The sequence below is a fragment of the Rhineura floridana genome, chromosome 2 (genome assembly GCF_030035675.1).
Source record: "Rhineura floridana isolate rRhiFlo1 chromosome 2, rRhiFlo1.hap2, whole genome shotgun sequence".
Classification (NCBI taxonomy): Eukaryota; Metazoa; Chordata; class Lepidosauria; order Squamata; family Rhineuridae; genus Rhineura; species Rhineura floridana.
The window spans coordinates 136,459,308-136,484,614 of NC_084481.1; the positions used below are offsets into that span (position 1 = coordinate 136,459,308).

At 41.7% G+C, this 25,307-nt stretch overlaps 2 protein-coding genes across 4 annotated transcripts in view; one reads left to right on the forward strand and one right to left on the reverse strand.

Moving 5' to 3' along the window:
- Nucleotides 1–200: 200 nt before the first annotated feature.
- Nucleotides 201–17,353, forward strand: SVIP (small VCP interacting protein). Of its 2 annotated transcripts, none has more exons than XM_061610618.1 (4): nt 201–451; nt 9,414–9,464; nt 12,978–13,094; nt 15,179–17,353. In XM_061610618.1, exons 1-4 carry the CDS (start codon nt 389–391, stop codon nt 15,191–15,193), a joined length of 246 nt encoding a protein of 81 aa, XP_061466602.1. In that variant the 5' UTR covers nt 201–388; the 3' UTR covers nt 15,194–17,353. The 2 variants fall into 2 exon arrangements, with proteins under 2 accessions (XP_061466602.1, XP_061466601.1); XM_061610617.1 differs by lacking the exon at nt 201–451 and adding an exon at nt 978–1,156.
- Nucleotides 17,354–20,295: 2,942 nt separating this feature from the next.
- The window catches only part of GAS2 (growth arrest specific 2), a 208,598-nt gene continuing 203,586 nt past the window's right edge, over nt 20,296–25,307 (reverse strand). For both annotated transcript variants that reach the window (XM_061610615.1, XM_061610616.1), the window contains exon 8: nt 20,296–21,754. In XM_061610615.1, coding sequence (XP_061466599.1) covers nt 21,536–21,754 — 219 coding nt within the window. In that variant the 3' untranslated portion in view covers nt 20,296–21,535. The remainder of the gene's footprint in view (nt 21,755–25,307) is intronic.

The window sequence follows — 25,307 nt, forward strand, 5'->3', positions numbered from 1 at the left end:
ATAGAGAATAGAGCCCCTTCCATGCTCAGCCATGTGTTTACAACATGCAGACTGACTCCAGGGATTGATGGATTTATCTCCCCAGTGAGAAAGTTTGCTTTCCCTTCTGCTACGTCTGGCGTTCGGACTTCATCCAGAGGTATCATCATCATCACACGTACTATTTCTCCCTTTCCACAGTATCCATCTCCGCCGACGGGCTGCCTTTTTTTCCGACTCCGAAGCGGCAGGTGGCGCCGTCTCCGCCTTGCCCTGCAGCGGAAGCCAGCCCTGATTGTGGGAGCGTCGGAGAGAGACTCGGTGATCAAGGGACACGGGGGCGGGGTTGTTGCTGTTGCTGCTTTTCCGGCGTCGACCCTACCCGGCCAGGGCTGGCGGAACGGCTGGGATGGGGCTCTGCTTGCCTTGTATGGGGGGAGCCGCCGACGATGTGGTGGAGACGCCCGACCCGGTAAGCGTGGACATTCCGCCTGGCTTTCGAGCGACTGCCCCACCTCGCACTCCCGGCTCTCCTCCATCTTCCCCTGCCTTTCCGGCTCCATTGTATTAAGGCCATTCCAGTTGTAGTTGTTCGCTCACCTTTTGGAGATCTACGCCCCAACTTTTGCCTGCCGTCCCCAGGCATCAAGTTTCGCCATTCCTATACCAAGTCTTCAACAGTGTTGAAACTATTTTTTATCCCTCAGGGATGAAAACAAAACGTTCATCGTGCTCACCTTAATACTGTCAAACTGTGTTTTGCTTATTCGGGCGATCTCCCTTCTTCCCCGTTCATTTTGGATAAAATGACAAACCAGAACAAGAAAATACGGAAAGCAGAACTTTTAAAGTGGCAGCACAATCTTATACGTGTATACTCAGCAGTAAATCCTCTCGAGTTGAGCAGAGCTTGCTCTAGGTAAATGGCTATAGTATGGCAGCCTTTAAAAACATTTAAGAGACCCCCTAAATGTTTAGCAGCCAGCCAGTGTGATGTTTCCTTGGAAGTAAATCCCATTGTGTTCAATAGAATTCACATCTAGGCAAATGTGCTTGTTTTGTGATTATTCGCCTTTATGCACTAGAAGAGTCTGAACTATAAATGTACCCAAAGTTTCATGAAGTTGCATACACCAGCCTTCCCAGGTACCTACACAGAGAGGGCACGCTAGGAGTGGTGAGTTTTAAAAATTCTTTTCAAAGGGAGAACAAAGCATGGAGTGTACAACTCCTGCTGGGGAAAGACCTTTTTCGTAGGTTAAGGCTGTTATTATAGGTATGAGTGAGCTGTTTGACCAGATGTGTAGTTCTGGGGTGTTTAAATTATTTATAATTCATTAAATGCATTTATAATTGCTTTGAAAATGCTTGTGCTTGTGCTGGTATGAGAACACTCTGGGGCGTGTGTAATGGATAGCTAACCAAAGGCACAATCCTAAGCATGGTTGCTTGGAAGTAAGCCCCACAGTGGATGCCTACACACCATATATTTAAAGCACTCACCGCCCAGCCAAAGAATCCTAGAAACTGTAATTTACCCCCACCCACCGAGAGCTACAATTCCTAGCACGCTAATAACACTTAACAAACTGTTTCCAGGATTCTTGGGGGTGGGGCAGGGAGGAAATATGATTTAAATGTATGGTGTTCAGTGGGGCTTACTCCTATGTAAGTATGCATAGTATTACATCCTGAGTGTATATTTATTTTAACAGAACACCAGCTACTGGCAAACTGGATGTTCTGTAGAACAGTAAAATACATACAATTCATATTCAGAGACCTGTTGTTATCACTGGCAGTTGTGCAACTGGATTTGCTGGGATTACATCTAGATCAATTGATTTCTTGATATTATTGCAATGGTAGTAGCTTCCCTCCAGAATATCAAATTGAGAGTTTGGTCCTATTTTTACATGATGTGCAAGGAAAGATGGACATGGACTCTTCTTTCTTCCCCTTCCCAAGTTCTGCTTGGCATTTGTGTTGGACCAGGCTCTGGCATTTTTCTGTACCACTTGGTAAGGAAACACTTTCTTCAAAAAGTGGAAGTCTTTTGTTCTGTTCACTTAAGTCCAATTCTTACTAGGTAGGCAACGCACATGGAAGGCAGGCTTATCCTTTCATGTCCTCACCACAATTGGAATGGAGATTCCCCTTTCAGTCTGGGGCAGAAGATTTAGAGGATGAAAGTCGCTACTGTTGCTTTACTTGAACTCTTTGTATAGTTGAATAGCAGGCAGCCACTTTATAAGCAGCACAGTAGCTGTCTTGGTAAGGGACACCTTTTCTTGAAGAAATCATTCCCAGACCATCAGCTTATTTTACAGTGGCCCCCAAATTTAAAACAAGCTGCCAGTTGCTCCCAGTTGCCAGTAGCTTAGCTGTCACCTTTGCAAGCATGATCATCAGGGCTGTGGCGTCGGTACGCCAAACCTTCGACTCCGACTCCTCTATTTTTCTACTGTCTGACTCCAACTCCACCCAAAAATTCTTCCGACTCCACGACTCCGACTCCACAGCCCTGGCTCAAATACAGCTGACTTCATGGGAAGCTTCTTTGACATTGTGAATTTATATATATTTTTTAAAAGTATAAAATATAAGTATTAAATGATATATTTACCATATATTGTTATAATGTTATAAGTTTTTATTTTGAAGTCAGAGTCGGTGCATTTATCCCAACTCCGACTCCACCCAAAATTGCTTCTGACTCCATGACTCCGACTCCACAGCCCTGATGATCATTCTCTGTATTCTCACTCCAAGTGAGTTTGCTTCATTTCATAAAATCCCAAGAGACACCAGCACAGTAGATGTGAAGAAAATATCATTTGTCTCCAGATACAGTGATCTGCTTCCCCAGAATTACTAGCAAGACTGGCTCTCCAAACCCATGGAGCAGCACTTGATACCTCTCTTCCAGTCAAGCTGCATGGTACACTCAAATTGATTTTAAAGGAATGTTTTCTTTCCCATGAGTAGTTTGATGCAGTTTGAGTCCCTTTAATGATATGTACAGATGTGTATATTGATAAGTTTGACCACATTAATTCAACTCACTTGCTCTTTTGCAAGCTCCAGAGCCATTCCTTGGGAATTGGTATTGTAGATGTGAGAGAATGGGATTTGTGCACAGTCCATACAGGAAAAAGAACATTCCTGCTGTGCAAAACCCAATTTCATAAATGGCCTTTCTGCCTAGGTATTATACAGTAGGGCCCCATTCATACAGCGGGTTACGTTCTGGACCCCCGCTGTAAAGCGAAAACCGCTGTAAAGCGGAACCCATTGAATAGAATGGTGCGCGATGCTCGAAAACCACCGTAAAAGTGGAACAAGCGCCATATGAGTGGGGCTTTAGTCTAATTGCGTCTAATTGAGACTGCTGTATTAGCAAAACTCTGTAAAGCAAAGCGCTGTAAAGCGGGGCCCTACTGTATGTTATACCTCTAGTTTATTGCTAAAGTAGCAAAACTGTGTGCTGGATATGTCTTTATAGATATGCCTTATTTTTTGATGTATTTGTAAGTAAAGCTATGTCCAGGTGTTTTTCTGAACATAACATGTTTAACTGTGACAATGGGAGCATTGGTGCACCTGCAAATTCTGCCTTCAACATCCCCCAAGCATGTCAGCTCCTCGCGTTCAGTCCCTGACCTTCCCATGTTGACAGGAAATGTATGGAGGGGGCTTCTGCTTGCATTTGCATGAAGATGAGTAGAGCCCTCCAGAGAGACAGAAACTCTGATCAAGCAGGGTCCTTCATTGTGTGAGTAGTTCTATTCATGTTCAAGTGATTGCCCGTGCCTCTTTCCCTACCTTTAGGCAAATGCCTGAGCATGGCTTGAAAGTGAATGACCAAGCAGTATAATAAAGTACAGTAATACCTCGCATTAACGTACTCAATGGGACCAGAGCGAGTACGTAAACTGAAAATGTCCTTAAAGTGAAGCACTACCTTTTAAAACTTTTTTTACCTCTCTTTCATGTGGAGCCTCAAAGCCCCGCACTAAAGCCTCTGCTGCTGCGCTGCCGTGTCTCTCAGCTGATCGCGATCGCGCCTCCAAGCTGATTTGCGGTAGCGCGATCGCGTCTACTTCCACCCCCGCGCTCCAAAGCCTCTGCTGCTGTGCTGCCGCGCCTCCCAGCTGATCGCGATCACGCCTCCCAGTTGATTTGCGGTGGCACGATCGCATCTATTTCCACCCCCACGCGCTAAAGCCTCTGCTGCGTTTCTGGAGAAATACAGGCATATGGAGCTACGTTATAGCGAGGCGACGTTAAGCGGGGTATGCCTGTAGTCCTCTAGGATCCAGAACTATATGCTTGTTAGCAGTGATGGGTGAAGATTGATATATATGACCAGAACTCAGCAAGAGCAGCTGTGGTTCTAGTATGGCAGGCAGAAATTCAGCAGGTTAAGCTTTTCCTAGTATGGAAATGCAATCATGAAAAAACTTCACCATGATTGTACTTTCTCTATTTTTGTGTTATATCATGCCCCCCATGGCAGCCATTTTGTGACTTGCACCCAGATGATTCTCAACATTCAAAATGTGCCCTCTGATCCAAAAAGGTTACTGACCCCTGCAATAAGCCAGTATATCTGTCCTCTTCTAGGCACATTCAGTCTCCACTATTAACATGTATAGATGAATCAAGACAGCCAAGCTATTTTACTTGGCTAGTAGAAATTCTGTGTGCAGTTTAGATTGGGCCAATGCTGAAGCTATAAACAGAGTTTAGAGTTTCTTTAGTGTAAATTTTGCCAAGTATTGCTGTACTTCACATATTCACACAAACAGAAGCAAAAGAAAATAATTTACTATAGGAAACTTGACTAAAATTGCAAACTAAATGAAACATATTTAAAGTGACTATCTGAACAGTATCAACTGTCTTAATATCAATATTGTTGCTTCCTCTCTGCTAAAACAAGATCAGACAGCACATGTCTTATTTCTGTTGTTTGAGCTGACTGCAGGTGTTGCCACCAGTCACCATATGCTCAGAGGCATATGTTACCAAATTCTTCCAAGCGACACAGGAAGTGGATTGGACTGTGAAAGACCAACCCAAATTGTTCTTGCATTTTGACAAATTTGTAGGGCAGTCCAATATCTCAGAGAGGAGTTCAGGTCTCCTGCTCCCCTGGTGCATTCACTATAGCCACCCAATTTCTCTCCTTTTTTAATGTTTGATAGAATTATCTGTTGGCTGTAGGTATCGTTAAATCGTAAGTTTTTTTGTCTATTAGTGAATTACTCTGCTTTTTAACCAGGGAGGTAAGAAATGGGAACCTGTGCAAGTTTGCTGAGGATGGACTGATCATTTGCATGCTTATTGAGTTCAACGGGATTTACTCTCCTGCAATCATGCTTAGGATAGGTGAAACCGACCACAGGGAAGGGGAGGAGGGAAGGTTTGGTCGTTTGCATGCTTATTGAGTTCAGTGGGATTTACTCCTGTACAGTCTTGCTTAGGATAGGTGACCATTGGGGAGGAGGTGAAGAGGGAGGGAGGGCTGGAGTGGGTAGGGGAGGAAGAAGGAAGAGGGGGAGGGGAGGAAAAAGGGAGGAGGAGGAGAGAGGGAGAGGGGGAAAGAGAGGGAGAGGGGGAAAGAGAGGGAGAGGGAAAAGGCAGATATCATTTGCCTGCTTCTTGAGTTCAGTGGGATTTACTCCTGTACAATTATGCTTAGGTGAAGCTGACCTGTGGGAAGGGCAGGGAGGGGGAGGAGGGGGAAGGGGGAGAGAAGAGGAGGAGGGTAGGGGTAGGGTGGAAGGGGAAGGGGAGAAGATTGGGTAGGCAGGCACAGGGCAAGGGGAAAACCCCTTTCCAAAAGGAAAACATTGTGAACAGTATCATTCTTTTTCAGGGTTTCCCCCACCTTTTTATTCTACAGCAGGTGCATGTAGTCTCCCACCCAAATTTAAACCAAAGCCATCCCTGGCCACATCCACACCAGATATTTATTTCACTTTAGACAGTCATGGCTTCCCCCAAAGAATCCTGGGAAGTGTAAGTGTAAGTTGTTGAGAGTTGGCAGAAGAGGCCCTATTCTCCTCACAACCCCCAGAATCCCTAGAAGAAAGGCTGACTGTTAAACCAGTCTGGCCACTGAAGCTCTGTCAGGGGAATAGGATTCTCCTCTCAGCACCCTTCACAAACTACACTTCCCAGGATTCTTTGGGGGAAACCATGAGTGTCTAAAGTGAGATAATTGGCTGGCGTGGGTGTGGCCACCTGATTAGCCAAGCCAAACAGCTGTGAGTCTGGCTGTTAGAACACTGACTGTTTTTACTGAGCATGCCTGGCGCTATAATAAACATCAGTGTTAAATTTCTTAAATTAATCAGTCATGCATTTTTTTTTTACTTTTAAACTGCAGAAGATGAAGGTCAAAGTATGTGTCAAGATTAGAAATAGGATTGCAGGTACCCTGTGAACATGGCTGATTTTTAATTAATCTCAACAAATTATGAGACCACTGATAGAAAAAAGTCCAACGGGTCTGGATTTTTTTCCTCTTGTTTTACACTTTGAACTCTCAATTCTCTCTCAGTGTTTTGTGTATCGCCATGAAAACTGAGAGGGTTGTTAAGCAAGGATTTCTGAGTTTTGTAAGGTTTTGTGTTGAAATGTGCTTATGGGAAGCAGCAGAATGGCATGGGGGTATTTTCAATTTAACATTGCAGAATATGAAAAATCCATGCTGACTACAGCATACAGCCACTCTCATGGCTGTATAATACATCTCAGGTGTCAAAGGCCAGGGTAAAGAGGTTGATAAGTATCACAAACTAGATGGTGCAGGGTGTGCTTTTTTAGGGGTGGGTGCATCATGACCTCTTTCAAAGCAGTGGGCACCATTCCATAGCATAATGACTTTTCACCACACTCTGGACCCACCCAGCTGTGCCCTGCCAGCTAGATTTTTTTAACTATGAGGGATGGAGATCAAGGAGGCATGTGTGCAGATGCAGAGCTGCATCTGAAGATGCCTCTAGTTGCATACATTGAAATTGATCCCATAACATCTGGTCAGATGTTGCATTAGACACCTCACATGGTTCTGCATTGACTATGGCAGTGGTTCTCAAACGTCTTTGGTTCGCGGCGCACTGTAAAACATATAAAAATTTTCTGGCGCACTTTGTGTACAAAATTAAAAATATATTAATATATTTTAAACTATGAATAAAAATAAACTATAGAAAACTATTACTTACCCTATAAAGATGGGTTTCTTCTCATTTTTAAAATATACTTTCATAATATTTGAGGCACACCTAGCCACCTCTTAGGGCGCACCAGTGTGCCTGGGTACACCGATTGAGAATCACTGGACTATGGCATAAAGATTGCTATGAAGCTGAGCAATTTTACCCTCAAAATGTCTTAAAACCCCATCACAGCAGGTCTTGAAGAGGTCCAGGGAAACTCTCTGAGGTCCAGTAACCTGTGAACTAGTCTGAAGAGCTCAATTGGATGGTTAGTAAAGAAGAAGCAGATCTACTTCATCACCTTCACCGCCACATAGTTGCGCAGTTATGTGCCCTAACCAGTGTTTGATCAGTGCAAGATTTCTGCCAGTTCACTCCAGTTTTCATCCAGTGTGTTTAATCACAAATTCCTGGTGTACCAGGGAGCAAAGCATGTTCAGCTGACACTTGGGTGCAACCGTGCGCCACCTCAACACTTTTTACCCTTGTGTCTTTTTTAACACCTTGAGAGAGCTATACTTCGCAGTCATTGTACATAGAATTGTATCTTTTCCTTGTATTACCTTGCAGCTAAGATAAACCTAGAATTCACCCCACTTACCTGGGAATAAAACCCATTGAATTCATAGGACCTATGTATACATAGTTAGGATTGTACAGTTAATTGATTAGATTTCTCCTTGCTTTGAATTAAACTGTGTCTGGTTAGATGCTGACAGATAGCTTGTAGCTATATACATATAAGACATCTGCATTAATAATTAAACATCTTTTTCTGATAAACAGAAAAATAAATGTGTGCACAGGCCTGAAAGCAGAAAGTGCTACTTAAAGAGGTGTGCTAAATATCAAAAGAAGTCACACCATGGCATCTAGTGCACATCAACAGATGGCAGCTGTCAAGGAAAAAAGATTCCACAGATCACTTGTATCAAATCTCCCTAAAATATTGAGCATAACATCCAGCTGATAGCCTTTCATAATTAATAGCTGAAGTTTATCTGAAGAAATACATAATGGCAGTCGATAATTATGACACTGGTGATAATGTAGGTAATAATGATGATCGTTGTATATTTTAAAGTTGGGGAAAATTTCAGTTATGATACGTCTGGTTTAATGCAGGGCCGTGGAGTCAGAGTCGTGGAGTCGGAAGCAATTTTGGGTGGAGTCGGAGTCGGTAGAAATGTACTGACTCCAACTTCAAAATAAAATTAATATTTTAATATTAATATTAAAATATTAATATTAATACATTAATATACATTTGCCATTTATGAAGGAGTCAGAGTCAGACAGAAAAATTAATATACATTTGCCATTTATGAAGGAGTCGGACAGTAGAAAAATAGAGGAGTCGGAGTCGAAGGTTTGACGTACCGACTCCACAGCCTTGGTTTAATGTGTGCTGTATTTGTAATCTGACAATGAATATGAAGAGGTGTATGCTTTATGGCTGGTTGAAAATATCAAATGTACCTCACCCGACCAGGATTTTGAATGGCGGGGCTTAGATTGATGCTAGGAATTATTTAATTTTTAAAATTCTGAAATAACAGCCAGTGTAACATTGTTGTTAAAGAGTGAGTCTCGGATTGAGGAGACCCTAGTTCAAATTCCCACTCAGCCATGGAGGGTGACCTTGAGCCTAAGGGTGGTTGTGGAAGTAACATGGGGATGGGGAAGATTCTTGAAAGCACACTGAGCTCCTTGGAAGAAGGCAGGGTTAAAAACATGATAATCATTACATATAATCAAAATGTAAGAGTGTCGTCATGCAGCCACTATTAGAGAATTTGTAGTGCCACATCACAATCCTAGATTGGCATGCAGTCAGGTTCCCCGTCCCTTTGTTAAATGTCTTCCTCTTTCTTCCCACCAATGCACAGTCAGATACTGGGATGAAGAGAATTCCAGTAATCTTCTACCCTGAAATGTGCCCCTGAAGCTCACAAATTGCCTCATTTTGTTGCCTGCCTTTGCCTAATGGTTGGGCTGGTAGCACACTTAGATCTCTCATTAACAACTAGGAAAGAGTTAGTCATAGGCAGAACTGTGGCATGACACTTTGATTCCAGCTCTCAACAATTTGAAATAATGTACTGTGTTGCAAAACCGTTGGCAAGGCCTTTTCTCCCCCCCCCCCGGTAAAGGTGATGTGAAATAACTTCTTCAATGGCTCTCTTCTCATATTTTCTGTAGGAAATGAAAAGAAGACAACTTGCAGAAGCTGCAGAAAAAAGGCAAATGGAGGTAACCTGGAGTTGGACACAGATTTACTAGAATCCTTCCTTCCTTGGTGAACGTGAATAATAGATAAATTGATCTTTTCTGGCAGTTACATCAAAGCTGGTACAATTGGCTTTTCCTGGGTTGCCCTGTGTGGAGACTGGGGTTTAAAGTTAATATTTATGGAATTAGGCACCCAACTTGCATTAATATCCAGTAATAGTTTCTAGGTACCATACACATAATAAAAAGGCTGTGGGTAGGATGGAAGTAGCAAAAGAGAGAGAAAGGAAAAAGGACTTCATACAGTTGCAAGTGGAGCTTTGGCCTACAGACCAGTTTCAGTAGATTTGGGTTGTGGGAGGTGCTCGACTGTTGTCACTCCACAACACTCTTCTTTGAGGAACAAAAGATAGCAAAAACTGTGGTGATGGAACAAGCACTCTGCAAGTTCTTACCTGAAGGCCTTCATGGCTGGTTAGTTTTCATGATTCTACGTGGTGTGAAAGTAGGAGGTGGCAATGCTTTAATTTGATTCCTGCATTGAGCAAGGGGTTGGACTTGATGGTTCCTTCCAACTCTACGATTCTGTGATTCTATAATGCTGGAAATCTAGAGCTGGGCAGAGCAATCTACCACCACCCTTGTGCCAGGCTTGGGGTGTGTGTGTGTTGGATTGGGCAAAGGTAACCCTTTATTCAGCTCTCCTGGTAAGCTGGTCTCTCATTAACCACTGCCAATGGAGAGATGCATCACTTTCAGTGTGGGGTTCCCTCTTCTGCCCACTGAATGGATGGGTAGGGATGTCACTGGTGGGATGCCAGCAGAACATCCCAAAACAGGATGCTCTGGAGGTGGGGAGCTGCCGAGCCATCCTGGGAATGCTGGAGATCCAGTTGCTAGTCTTCATGTGTCACATTTACTTTTTCACTGTTTATGTCACTATAAAAGAGTTGCATTGCTACGCAAAATATCAAACAAGCTGTGATCCACTCTTGGAGCCCTTCCTAGAAGAGGCCATAGCAGATGCCCTGTTCTAATTCTAGCTGTCCTCAAGATGGCACTTGGGTGGAGAGTGAATTTGCAATGTTAAGTTTCCATTTAGCATTTCCAAACATTAAAGCTCTTGATATAGGAACATAGGAAGCTGCCTTATACTGAGTCAGAGCACTGGTCCTGGTCCATCTCGCTCAGACTGGCAGCACCTCTTTGGGGTTTCACACAGGGGGTCTCTACCAGCCCTATCTGGAGATGCTAAGGATTGAACCTGGGACCTTCTGCATATAAAGCAGATGCTCTATCACTGACTTAAGACTCTTCCCCATAGCACTGCTTCAAACCTTGGGGCACCGGTTCAGTTTTAGCCTGGGAAACCCATACCCCTCTCAATCTCCAGGATTGCTCCCTCTCCCAGTAACTTTCAGACCCACTAAAATTGTGACCACTAACCTGCCATAAAGGTATTAAGTCATCACTCCTGATAATCGCTAATTTCATAGCAGGATTACATTTTGCTGGAAATAGTTGGTAACTAATCTCTCTTTTCCACCTTAAAGGTATTCAGTGGTAAATGTAGTGGGAGAGCATGGTGTAGTATATTCAGGCCTGGCTCCCGGTTTCTGGAGGTCCTTGGGCACAGACTTTCAATGGGCCCCTTTTCTTTGCCCTCCTCAAACCACATTCCTCCCTCTTGGAATCACTCCTTTAAAATAAAACAAATATTGACCTGGCAAAGCCCTCCCTGCTTTCCCCCTTCCCCTTTAGACCTGTCTAAGTCCTCATTTTTTATTATGGTATTTTCAGCCCCTGAATGTTGTTCTTACCATCATTTCCCTTAATGATCAGGTCAGAGAGTCCCAGCCTTCTAGGTCACAAAATACAATTTGTTTTTGCCAGGTTTTCTCCTCCATACATTCCAGGTCTACTACTGGCAGTTTGAGGGTGGTTGGGTTGTTTATAGTTTGGAAAAGGTAATGCATAATGTTTTCACACAGAGATGCTATTACAGTTCTTTGTTGTACACCAGTGATTCCCAAACTTTTGAGGGTCAGGAGCACAGTTGAAAAACTGAGAAGATGTCCTGGGTACCACGAAATACCCCTTTCACAGCAAGGACAATTGATGATGCTCAGAGAAATGCACACACATGTGTATCCAGTTCTGGTCTCTGCACATCCAGTTCTGGTCTCCGCACTTCAAGAAGGATGCAGACAAACTGGAACAGGTTCAGTGGAGGGCAACAAGGATGATCAGGGGACTGGAAACAAAGCCCTATGAAGAGAGACTGAAAGAACTGGGCATGTTTAGCCTGGAGAGGAGAAGACTGAGGGGAGATATAGCACTCTTAAAGTACATGAAAGGTTGTCATACAGAGGAGGGCCGGGATCTCTTCTCGATCATCCCAGAGTGCAGGACATGGAATAATGGGCTCAAGTTGCAGGAAGCCAGATTTCGACTGGACATCAGGAAAAACTTCCTAACTGTTAGAGCCGTACGACAATGGAATCAATTACCTAGAGAGGTAGTGGGCTCTCCGACACTGGAGGCCTTCAAGAGGCAGCTGTCCAGCCATCTGTCAGGAATGCTTTGTTTGATTTGGATTCCTGCATTGTGCAGGGAGTTGGACTTGATGGCCTTATAGGCCCCTTCCAACTCTACTATTCTATGATTCTGTGATCCCAAAGTACGCAAAACATACATTTTACATCCACCCAAGCTAACAAACAAGCTGGCTAACCCCCCCCCCAACAAATAAAAAAGGTATTAAAACTGGCAAAGCAGACAGACAGACACACGTCAGTCTCCTCTCCCACAAACTTACCAGGTAACCACAGGGTTCCTTATCTGAAAGGTGATTTGTCTTGCAAAGGCAGCTGTCCTGCCCTCTTTCTTTCCTTTCCTATGAAGAATGCCTTTGGGCCAACAAGGGCCTCAGAGGATTCTGAGTCAAGGAAAGGAAGTGGGTGGGGTAGCTTGAGGCCTACACTTTGTTTCCAGCCAGTGTGCAAGGTAAGTGTCAAGGGGCATTGGAGGCCACCAAAGGAGATGCCATGTTGCCTGTGGGGTGCCATATTGGGTACCCAAGTTGTATACATGAATTTAATGGAAATATAATTACATGGCGAGCATCAAAGGGGATGTCCTGTGGGGTGCCATATGGGATACCCCAGCTGTACACATGAATTTAGCGGATATATAATTACATGAGTTTAATTGAGATTTATGAATAAGAGCAGTCTTGTACATACCTGTACTTAATTTTTTTAAAGCAGAATGGAAAAGGTATTTGCTGTATTTGCACTAAAAACACTTTAAAACACCATAAAAACAGACTTCAAAATATATTAAAACACAATAACCATTAAAAAAATATTAATACAAAACATCTTTAAAAACATTTTTGAAAAGATTTAAAAACATTAAAAATGAACATTTAAAATATATTAAAAAGCAGTTTGTTGCAATACTGTAATCATTGCATTACTGTAGAAAAAATAAATTGTCATGGGGTTGTTGTGTCCCATCTGCTTTCTAAAGGCTGCATCTCGCGGTATTAAGAATCTAACTTCTATCGAGGAGAAGAGAAGGAAACAGGAAGAAATGGAGAAACGTCTTGAATCTGCAGGACCTGGACCTGAAGGAGGTGGACTAAGAGTCAGTATGCATAAAATAAGCAGTACTCTCTCTCCCCTCCCCCATCCCGCTTTTTAAAGTAACCCATGGGATTGCATTGAATTTTTAAAGTAATCCATGGGATTGCATTGAATGACCTGCCTTTCTTTTTAGAAACAACTGTATCTTGTCAAGTGCTTTTGTGTAGGAATTTAGCACAAGGAACGCACATCTCTTTTGATGCTTTCCTTCTTGCATAGCAATTTCATTTCAGATCTGAAAAACTGCAGTCAGGCTAGGAGTGAGATGGAGCCATGTGACATTTCCAATCAGTCAATAAATAGCCTGGGATAGCCTGACCACTCTTGTCCATGCACTGGTAACCTCCAGGCTGGATTACTATAATGTGCTCTGTGTGGGGCTGCCCTTGAGGTTGGTTCAGAAGCTGCAGCTGGTGCAAAACGCAGTGGCGAGACTGCTCACTGGGGCAGGGTATCGCCAACATGTCACCCTGCTGCTGAAAGAATTGCACTGGCTGCCCATTTGCCAAGTTCAAGGTTTTAGTTTTGGTGTACAAAGCCCTATACAGCTTGGGACCAGGATACCTGAAAGACCGTCTTACGTCTTATATACTCAGTTGATCATTGCACTCTGCAGGTGAGGGCCTCCTGCGGATACCATCTTATCAGGAGGTTCGCTCTGTACAATATAGGAAATGGACCTTTAGTGTGGCGGCACCTACCCTGTGGGATTCCCTCTCCTTCAGTATTAGACAGTCGCTATCTCTGCTATCTTTTTGGTGTCTTTTGAAGACTTTCCTCTTTCAACAAGCCTTTTAAGTTGAAACCTATCCCAGTCTGTGTCTGTGTTAGAATTGCTTGTTATGTTTTTTTTAATAATGTTTTTAACCCTTTTTTAAAATATATTTTTAAACTTTTTTTAAAAAATGTTTTCAACGTTATTTTGTTTTAATGTATTTTAAGGTCTGTTTTTATGATGTTTTAAAGTGTTTTTAGCACTTCTGTTTGCCACCCTGGGCTCCTCCTGGGAGGAAGGGCGGGATATAAATCAAATAATAAATAAATAAAATATGGTAGCTGCAGTTGTTACAATGAGAAAATAGTTATTTAAAGACTTTATAAACTTCTCACTACTTGAAAATATGGGGTGTACAAAAAAAGAATAAATACAGAGTTGAAACAATATGAATACATTAAATGCATCTGTAAAATCAGCAGGAACAACATCCAACAATGATACGCTGAAAAAAACTGGCTGAATAATAAAAAAAGTCTGAAGGAGGCCCCTAAAAGAACCAATTGTTGGCATCATTCTAATTTCCAGGGAAGTATATTCCTCCGTGTGGGTGCCACCACACTTCAAGCCGGGCCCCAGATACTCATTAACTGTTGGAGTGTGTGGCACCCACAAGAGGGCCTCACTGAATGACCGAAGGTAGTGGTTCCCAAACTTTTTTCCCCACAGACCACTTGAAAATTGCTGAGGGTCTTGGCAAACCACTTAATGGTTTTTCTGCCTGTTGCAGTGATTGTAGTATTCTGTGCTAGATGCTGTATGGTTTTTAATTGTATTTGTATTGCTTCTTTTATTATATGACATTTTGTGCTTTATTTTACAATTTGTAATACAATAAAATACAAGAAAAAGAAGCACTACACATACAGTTACAAATAAATATGAATATTTAATGCGATGGATGTGCAGTCTCCCATCTTCAACCTCAGATATGCTGCAGACACCTAAGTGAAGCTTGTGGACCACAGTTTGGGAACCCCTGACCTAAGAGTTTGAGCAGGATAATCTGAGAGATATTAAGTTTTTAAAAAGATATTCAGGAGTTTCTTATGCATATCCTGATGGTCCAAAATTATTATGGTGTCCAATAAAACCCAAGTACTTTTATTTCTTTTGTGTCAGTTTAAAGGTCCCCTATCATAGAGTTTGCATAATCTAAAAGTGGTCCTTCAAGAGCTGATGAACTGGATAGGAAGGAATAGATTTGTGTTTTGTGAGGAGGAACTAAATTAAGCTCTTGGTCTTGATAAAGATCTCTTGAATGAAGCAAGGCTATGGGCTCTTGACCTTTTTGTGTTCTTTCCTCCTAGTGGCAAGTTGGATAACTTCACATGCACCTCCTGGAGGGAAGAAGACATCCTGTGGCCAATCCCTTGCCAGTTCTCGTGGCTGAGTGGCACTTGTTTATGGTTTGGCTTTTGGCGTTGTTTGCCTACGAAGCAGGACTTTGCCTTTGTAGTAGGGCAGGTGAAAGATGTGCACTAAGGATATTTTCAAGACAAAACCTCACAATGCACAGCAGAGATGGCCAAAACCAGCCACTTACTAGTTCTGTTGCCACATTGTATAGCTTTGCATGTCTTAACATATTTGGGGGCCCTGATAGTGAAAGAGATACATATGTAGTAAATGAAATTTTCCTGCCTTGATTGTTAGGGAAATCAACTCTACTTTTAAAAATATCCCTAGATACTTAACTGTGTAGTCCCCCCCCCCAAATGCCACGCTTGTAAGATTCAAACCAGTCTTCGAATCCCTTGCTCTGGCCTAAACTTGCTGAAGTCCTTGGCTTATCTGAGAGTAAGTATTTTAGGGATGGAAGCTTTTGTGCCTTTTAAGGGTGAATTCATATGTTTTAAGAGAAATGTCACCATAAAGTAAGAAATTCCTTGTGTAATTCCTATAAATGCTATCTCTGTGAGGGTAATACAGAAATTCAAGTATTGAAGTACTGTTCATTTTGTAATAGGAAACACACAGACAGACACAGTCATGTGTCTGATTTTCCACTTTGGTTTATATTTTGTAAGAACGAACCAGAAGACAGCAGCTAAAGATATTTTGCTATCTTGTGGTGAGATTTCTCTCTAAAAATGAACATGCAAACTTTTTCTGGTAAGTCCTAGTAAATGCTTGAAGAAAACTGATTTCTTAACATTCATCCAGCATTTAAAAAATGCTTTAAAACATGATGGTTACTTAAACTGTGATAAATATATTTATGTGACTTATTTTGCCATTTCTCATATGTCCTATTTATAGCATGGAGGGTGTGTGATTGTGACTCACTTAAAATACAGTTAGGCAAAATAGACTTGCCTGATGTAATTCTCTTTGTGTTGGTATTATTGGATGATGCCAGCCATGGGAATTGGGTAGATAGATGAAGTGTCTTAACATGTTCTGCTTTCTGACCAATGCATTTGGGAACTTGATTTATATATTTATTTTAATTAGTAGTCCCAAACAAATATATGGAGTATTCATGCAACCACTTTAAAGATAACTAAAGGCATTAAATCACCTCATAAGAGGAGATGTGAAGATGGTTTTGCCTTTACTCTTTGTGTTTAAAATAGTTTGTGGTTTCTTAGGTGTCCTCAAGGTGGCATGCTTTGCTGCTGCTGCTTTTTTAAAAAATTACCTCAATAAAAAAGTTCAAAAGAAATCCAAACTATATGCAAATTGTAGTGGCGCTGAGGGAGGATGTGTTTGTGCATAAATAATTGAACTTTGTCTTACTTAAATGGGTTGCTTGACTTTTCCCATCTGAGGGCATTGTGATAGGTAGTAATCATTTTAAAAGAGCACACAATTCCCAACAATAAAATATCCCATTTAGTTGGGAGTAATGTGCAGTTTTAAAACCTCTCAACATTCTGCTGAGTTAACCTTCTAAATGAAGTGTGTTTTGTTTTCTAGCCTACAGAAGTGCAGTGATGTAATAAATGTCCACAGCCTTTTCTCTATAGGTCAAACTGTGCATTGATTTATGTAAGCTATGCTGTATTTACAACTAAAACTGCCCAAATGCTTAGGACCTTTACTAGGAATGGGATGTTTTCTCTTTGTTGCCAAAAAATAACACGTGTTTAGGTTGGCAGTGATGCATTTGGCCCAGCTTTGAAGAGAAAAGTTATTGGGTTATGACCACCTCCCTTTCACTCATTAGCAGTACATGCTGTCTAATGTTGTATCTTCCAAGAGAGGGTCTAGTGTCTGCCTTCATTTTTGTTCATTGTGTTTCCGTTGTTTAAATAAATGTAGTGCAAAAAGTCTGGTCATGTGAAATACCGATACCTCAAACATTATGATTATGGGCGTTTGTGTTGCTGGCTGCATTCATACCATACTTACTGCTTTTCCTGATGGAATACCAATGTACCAGTAAATTGGAATAACACTTGGCATATCTAGGTAGCATCCTTCAAGAGGATGGTGCTAAGAGAAGTTGTTATTAAAGTGCCAACCAATTTGGGGATTAAGTTGCATGTGCTTCTGTTCTTTTATTACTGCTATCCACCTTCTAAGAAGGGGATTTGTGTTGGATTGAGAATTGTTTGTAAGGACATTTTACATGAACTGCATAACAGCATCACTGTGTTCTTTTGGTACATGGGTATACAAGCTCTTGGGCATTCATTGAATGAACTTTTTATGGTTCTCATAATATTATGGTTGTCATACTACAAAAGCCTGATTACTTTTGATTTTCAGAGCCTTAAATAATGTGGACTTTGTGTTTGAAGAAAGAAGTGAGTGGCTTTATGTAACAAGTCACAGTATTGTAGAGAAGTCTTGGAAGTGTATATGTGGTACTAGTTGTGCTGTTACTTATGTACAAAGGGATTTAATGCTGAATTATGCCCCATTCAAACACATTTTCAGGAGCAAGTATATCTAATTTCAGTAAGAGCAAGACTATGAATTACAACTTTATATCCCATTATTAAACATATTTGCTCTGATCACTCTTCCCTTAAAGGTTACTTGGGTACACAGCTTTTTAACAATAGATGCAGCCCTACTTCCCCCAAATGCTCTTTTGGGGCCAAGATAAAGACATCTTCTGGTCTGGGTGCAGCCCAGTAAGCTGATCCAGGTCTCTGTCTCCTCCACCTTTCCCAACAAACTGGTGACCAGCACTTTCTGAGTAGATGGATCGTATTCAGAAGCATTCTGCAAGTGAGGATATTGCTTCCATTGTCCTGAGAATTTGAGTTCATAGTAAAAAAAAAATGCAACACATAAGCTGTGGATAAATCATGCCCTTTCCATATCCTTCAGAAATGTGCATATTCATGGGAGCAAGTTTCACTAAAATCTATGGGATTTACAAGTAAGGTGTATGAAGATCGTGCAACGCTGAGCTCCGGGGAGGAATGGCGGGATAAAAATTTAATAAATAAAATAAAGATCTTACATCCACTTCAGATATGTAAGTTAATATCAAAAGAAGACAATATGTTGCAAAGAACAAATGAGTTTGTAATTTTTTTAAAACTATTTGTTTATTTCTAATGTACCATGTGATTTCAGATCAAATTTAAACAGTCATCATTCAAATAATCCTTGAACAATGATTTCTCTAGGAAAGGCACAAAAGTTATCAAGTATAGACAAAGAAAATTAGCAAAACCAGTACACCAAACCTTAGCATTCCTATATATCATGGAGATGTGTAACCTAACCACTCCCCACCATTTGTCTACAGAGAATGCACGTAGTATTTTCATATCTTATTCATTATGCTCAAAAACATAACTAAATCCAGAGGCAAAGAATATTCCACAATCACATAACTGTCTATAACTGCCTATATGTGTCTTATCAGTGCCTTAGACTATACTGTGTCCTCCATGCACGACAGACAGGAAGGGGTACTCTAAAGGCAAATACCAAGCACCCAAATAACAGGTACATGAGTTATTACTAAAGGTGATTGCATTCTCATGTTAAGTTTGAAAGTTTCAGAAAGGGATTGGGAAGCTCTGGCCCTTCATATGTTGGGTTTCCAATTCCTATCAGACCGAGTGGGGAAAGATTATGGGAGTTGTAGTTCAACAGCAACAGGAGGGCTACAGGTTTCCCATCCTTGGTGTAGAATGATTGTCAGGAGGCACTCCTTTGTCAAAAAGATGTATAGCAATTAAGTTACCCTGGCATATGAATAATAGCAATTCAGCAACTATTTTCAGAGGTGTGGCCTGGAGCCACTGTCAGATGAATGTGTTACTCACTGATAAATTGTTTCTATCCCTTTTTGGACACAGGAATGGCTTGATCAGTATCTATAGATCCTAATGTGAAAAACAGCCATGAACCACCTTGGGCTTATAACTGTAACTTAAAGCAACGAAACATGTTTGTGAGACTGGGAATGTTTATAACTCCACAATGTTGGCCTGTCTCAAGCTCCTACACTCTGTACTTCAGGCATGTGGCCCCCCAGATGTTGTTGGAATCCAATTTCCATCACTCCCATCCAAAATGGCCTAGGGATGATGGGATTGGTAGTCCCACCAACCTCTAGAGGTCTACACCCCTGTTATACATTCAAGGCACTCTTCTCCCTATTCATGTCAGAGCCAACTTTAGCTTGTGTCTTGCCCAAATGGAAATGTAATTAATGTCTTCTGACCCACCTAATGCATGCCTCTCCCCCCTCTGCTGATTCTACTTTAGACAGCTTGCTTTTCAATAGTGTCAGTGGTGTTAGGAGTACTGTGTGAGGGGACTGTGAGATCCCCATACACCTGCCACTTAAGAAATTGTCCATGATTGGAGGATGGATGGTGGCTCCAAATGGGTGCTGTCCTAATACAACTTTGATGACCATGCAGTGCCATCTTGGAAATACCACACATGACATACGTCTTTTCTCACCATTGCTACTGCTGACACCTGAGGGGTGTGTGCAGGGCAGCAGATATGGGCAGCTGTGGTGTCAGTACAAACTTCCCCTCCCCTTATATTTGAACCAGAATCTGCTGCCCAAAGCAAGGCGTTCAGTGTGATGGTCTTTGTTCTCCTCCAAAAGCAAAATGAGGCTAGCTAAACCATTAGATTAACCAATAAACATGTAGATCTATATTCACACCAGATAACATTTGCTATGAACACGGCATAGAGGCCCAAGTCCCATCCCTCCATTGTGGGTTGAACTAAGGGCTAAGTTACACATTAGACTGGTAATCTGTTACTGATTTCCTGATACTGTTTTTAACAAAATGCAGACTCCTAAGTGAGATGGACTGAATCTGATTGGTGAAGCAGCACAAGGAAAAAGAATGCTTAACCTTGTTCCCCATATCCACCATTTAACTGATATAATTTGTCCTCCCTTTAAGCTGCTGTCTGCTCTGTGAGAGGAAAAAATAGCCATGATAATTGTACCAATTTTTTCTTCACAGAGCAAATAACGTGGGAAGATTTTTCAACAGTTAAAAAAAATGGCTTGAAGGTAAAGGGTTAACTGCACCTACCCAATGTGCTGTTTCCCAGATCAAACTAGCAGCCCATATCCCGCGGCAGCATTTAGAGGGGAAAAGAGAGAGGATAAGGAAAGTCATGGTGTTCTTGGTGTAATTGCAGGAGTGATCAACCTGATACCCTCCAGATTTTGTTGGACTGCAGCTCCTATCATCTCTAACCATTGGTCATGCAGGTTGAGGCCAATGGGAACGGGTGTCCAATAACAGCTGGAAGATGCAAATATTGTCTACTCCTTCCATAATGTGCAACTTGGTAACCAAAATATTATATGCAGACTATACTGCCACACATATATTGCCAAAATGGAAAAGGCTGCATATTAAGACAATACACAGATGTTAAGAACAGCAGGTATTTTCCATCGGTTTGCACACAATCGATATGTATGTCGTTCTTCTGTAATGAACATTCTGTTACAGCAACTGCTGATAGGCACAGGGCTATCTGATGCGAGTATGAAATTCTCCTGACTATAAGAGTATCCCTTTAACTTCAGAGGAGAGATTAGATGAGAGTACACAGAAGAATACATTTAAAAAATTCAGGTCTCATCCATGAATGAGGCAGCTATAAACACAGGAGTTCACAGTGCGTGTCAGAAGAACAGAGAAAACTCTTATACCAGGTCAAATTATTTATCTGGCCTAGCATTGTCTACTCTGACTGGCAGCATCTCTGCAAGGTCTCAGACAGAGATATTTCCCATTATCCGCTCCCCAGTTTTTATTTTTATTTTATTTTTCAGCTGGAGGTGAACTGGGAACCTTCTGAATGCCAATCATGTGCTCTGCCACAGAGCGACACAGAATTCTGGACTGGGGCAAATGATTGAGAATCAGAAATTTTCTCATACAAATAGATCACATTTTATTACTTTAATGTGAATCAGTGTTTAAGTCATTCTAAGAATACATTCATAGAGTAATAATTTGGGTAAAAATATATGTCTATTTTTTAAAATCAGATTGAAGTAATTAAACCTATCAAGGGTAACTTGCTATAAAAAGGAACAGTACTAGAAATAAATAGTTCTACAGTTCAACAACCCACAAAATGGCTTGCCATTTCCAGTCTGCATGTAATTTTCAGAAGTCCTTTTAAAGCACCAACTAATTTGATTACACTGAAGAAGATAACGTAGGCCTACATATACAGAGTCCTGAATGAAAATTTCACTTAATCTCCTTTTTGGTTTTGTAATGGGCAGAAACAACCAAGTAGCTGTCTGGATTCATCTCCTTGATGGTTGGAGACTTGTTCTGGATCGGGGAGGTTTTCCCATCCACTCGAGAGATTTGCAGCATTCGGCAAGGGTCATGTTTCAGCAAGTACCCTGCAAATGTCTCCCATCCTCCTCCTACACGAACCATCACATGTTTGTTGTGGAGCATCTATATTTGCAAAAGAGAAGAGGGAGAGGGGAGATCCTGAAAGACTTGAAGGGCAGCATTCATGCAAATGACCATTTATTCCTGATAACACTAAAAACCCAGTTCACTGTAATCTTGTTGAAATCCTTGAGAGTAATGGCTCAGTCCTTAACACTTTCAGGGCTAGCAATAAGAACCATTCAAGAAATGGCCAGGGGAGACAATCCATGTTTTGCCATAGCATACATCTGCTCAGGGGTCTAACACAAGGTTGTATGTTGGCCCCACTATTGTTTAATATCTACATAAGTGAGGCATACGTCTGCATATATCTCTCTGCCTGCTCCCCCCTCAAAAAATGATAATCAAAAAAATCCCAGTGCTCCTGCATGCAGACATACGAGAAGATCATTTTCCAAATTTGGAAAATATTGTAAGGAGGAAGGCTTATCTGTTAATTATAACAGGGGCAGGGAACTAAATCTTCATCTCCCCGGCCCCTGATGGGCCAAATCTGAGAGATAGCCTGGGACGTCCACCTGTCAATCACCTGACAGCATCGTGATGTCAGCTGATGCTGTACTTTGAAGCCTGGAATGTTGGGACTTCGAAACACAGTGTGTGGCTTCCAAACAGCCCTTTGTGAACATCCTCTTTAAGCCTTCAAGTTTCAGAGGCTCAAAGAGCAGTGCAGGGATGTTTAAAAAGATCCTCACACTGCTCTTTTAAAGAATGACGCTAGGAGGGAGAAGCAATTTCCATTGAATGGAAACCACTTCCCCCTTCTTCAGCAAAGCAAACTCCCACTCCCCATCAGCTGATGAGTGGGTGGACTGTGCCTTGCTCCAGCAAAGGAACAATCAGGAGTTCATTTTAACCTCCCAATTGTTCCTTTGAAGCCCTTCCCTTACCTGTTGTACACTTGACCTCATGTATGACATTCGGTGTACGTTTTGTGGGTGTCACTTTACAAAAATGAGCCCTGAATTACAGTAAGACCAAAGTGGTGGGGTTGCCAAAAGGCAAATGGGTTCTGGATGGTCATGTCATTCATTCCAGTACTTGGGGCTTCATTTTTGTGAAAATACTCTAGGTATTCTCATTTTGAAGCAATTACAATTTCCTCTACCCCTCGTTTGATATTTTAGCATTATGGGGATAACAACACAAGTTGCCTGTTTCTTGAGGGCTATAAAGATATGTTATACTAAGTGTCATTGTTAAAACCGACAAATGACAATTGTGTTGCTAAAATTGTATCTTGCTTCTTATATGGTGCAGCAATCCTGGGTACCTTTGATGCTGCCTCTGTTTTTGCCATTCCAAATGGAAAACACAGAAGGCCTAAGTGAATACCGCACTCTTCTTCTCTGTTGGCTTTCTTCATCACAAAGTAGAATTTTCTTTACAAGTGCTGACAAAGAATGATCCAGCACAGGTGGAGGTGGCAGAAATGTTCAGTGTGGTCCCTTGACAATGTTGAAACTGACCCCATTAGCACCATCATAATAAATAGGATATTTAAAAAATCTAGATTGGGGGTTCCCAGACTTTAGCACAGTGAGTAAAAATAAATTAAAAGCTCTCCAAAATTCCTTATGCTGAATAGCAGATGGCTCATGGACAGAACCTATAGCTGCCTTTGCTCAGAGATCAAAGGAAAAGAGCAGAGTATGAAGGTACCTTAAGCGGCCACAGGAAAGCAACATCACTTTCATAAATAGAAACACAGTCACCCAGAACAGGCAGTGTACATGAGGTATGGGAGAGAGAACACATATGAGGTAGCAGATAAGAAATAACATCTTTCCTGGAAACTAGCTCATCTGAGCCTTCCTACCATGCTTTGGAAATCCTTGGTGAACATAATAAAATTTTCAGTTATAATTCTTCTACCATTTTCTCTAGAGAGACAGCTTTTGAAAACAAGTAAACTGATAACTACATTCAGTGGTAAAAAAAACAAAATGAAATGGTGCTGTAGGAGTCAGCATAAAATGGTTGCCATGGGCAGCCAATAAAGAGGAGCTGATACTCCATACCAGTGTGTACCACCACAAAAAAAGTTCTCATTACATCATGGGTATCTCCTCTGGCAATTTGGAACAGGGGAGAAATTGCTAGTTTCATTGCACTGCCAGATTTATGTTTTTAAATGGGTCCAGAGCTGGGCAATTTGATGAAACTATAATAAAAAAATGGTATGCTTCATTTCTCTAATTTGAAAACAAGCACACTTTCTTCTGAAATATTTCCGCAACAGGCCTGGCTATTATGCCTTCTGCAATACTACTGTTTAATCGCTCCATTTACGCTCCTAAAGGAAAAGTTAAAAAACCAGAAGGGTGGGAATAAACTAGCAAATTGACAGCTTAGCCATTGTGTTTCATTATGAAATAAATTCCAGACATGCACACATCTGATTTTGCTACCAAGTGCACTAAAACAAAGCAAGAAAATGTTTAACTATGTAATGCTTCCAGGAGACACTTAATGAATAATATAAATCTTTATTGTTGGTCCTATACTCTGAAGGAAGCTGCTACAAGACGGCCCTTTCCTTCCAAGATCTACCTTTGTTTTTGTATAGGGAAATCAATGATGTGATTAAAATGGAGATAGTGGACACAATGGGTGGCAGTATATAAGGAAAATAAAAATAAATAATGCAAGGTTGGGTTACTGTATTTATGTCAGTTGAAGAGACAGTATAACATCAGAGTCAGGGCTGTATGAACTGCTGAGTGGCTCTCCAACATACTTTGGGAAGGTAGGGGGATACTGGAGAGCTTTGCATATGACACAGAAGCATGGAAAGAGATGATAGGGCCATATCCAACATTCTCAGTCCACTAGTTCAAGAGCCCTTTGGTAGAGTTTAAAGGCTGCTCCACAAAGGAATCCAATGCAACAGTTGCACTAGAGAAAGCTTGTTGCAGAACAGCCAATTGTGCTCAATACACATGAAACAAGAATCCAGGAGCAAAAGCCATAAAGACAAGACTGGGGAAATCAAGGCCACAGCTTTATGGTTCCACTGATTACAGCCATAGTTAAGATTGGCAAGGCATAGGGTAAGGATCATGTGATCAGGCAGCCCACCTGCAGCATGATGCCTCCCTCCCCAGCCTACCGTCTGGGGAATGCACATAGGAGTTGTTGGGTAGCAGGGCCCCACCCTGACGCAGGCTATTTTTAGGTAAGCCCTTGGCCAAAGACCTAGGTGGGTGGTGGCCAGCCCTGGCATCAGCCACTGGGCTGAGGCCTAGAAGTGGCCCCACTCAAGATCCATCACAAGCCCAACTGGCTCCTTCTCTTGACAGTGCATGAAGCACATGCATACCCATTGCTAAGGGCAGGAGGAGATTTCTTGTGCAATCTGTTGCACAACAATCTCTGGGAATATGCTTGGGTTTTCCCATACACAACAACATTCCACCAGCCAAAAAGGTATACTGTTAAATGATTTTAACTTGGTACTGTCTTGGATACAACCTTCAGCTATCTAGTCCAACCCTCCGCTCAGTTCAGGAACCTTGAAACTACAGCATCTCTGACAGATGGCCACCCAGCT

Coding starts and splice junctions, on each gene's coding strand:
- SVIP (XM_061610617.1), top strand. CDS start 1,082: ATGTACCCAAAGTTTCATGAAGTTGCATACACCAGCCTTCCCAGGTAC. Junction 1,157..9,413: donor GAGAGGGCACGCTAGGAGTG/GTGAGTTTTAAA, acceptor TATTTTCTGTAG/GAAATGAAAAGAAGACAACT. Junction 9,465..12,977: donor CAGAAAAAAGGCAAATGGAG/GTAACCTGGAGT, acceptor TGCTTTCTAAAG/GCTGCATCTCGCGGTATTAA.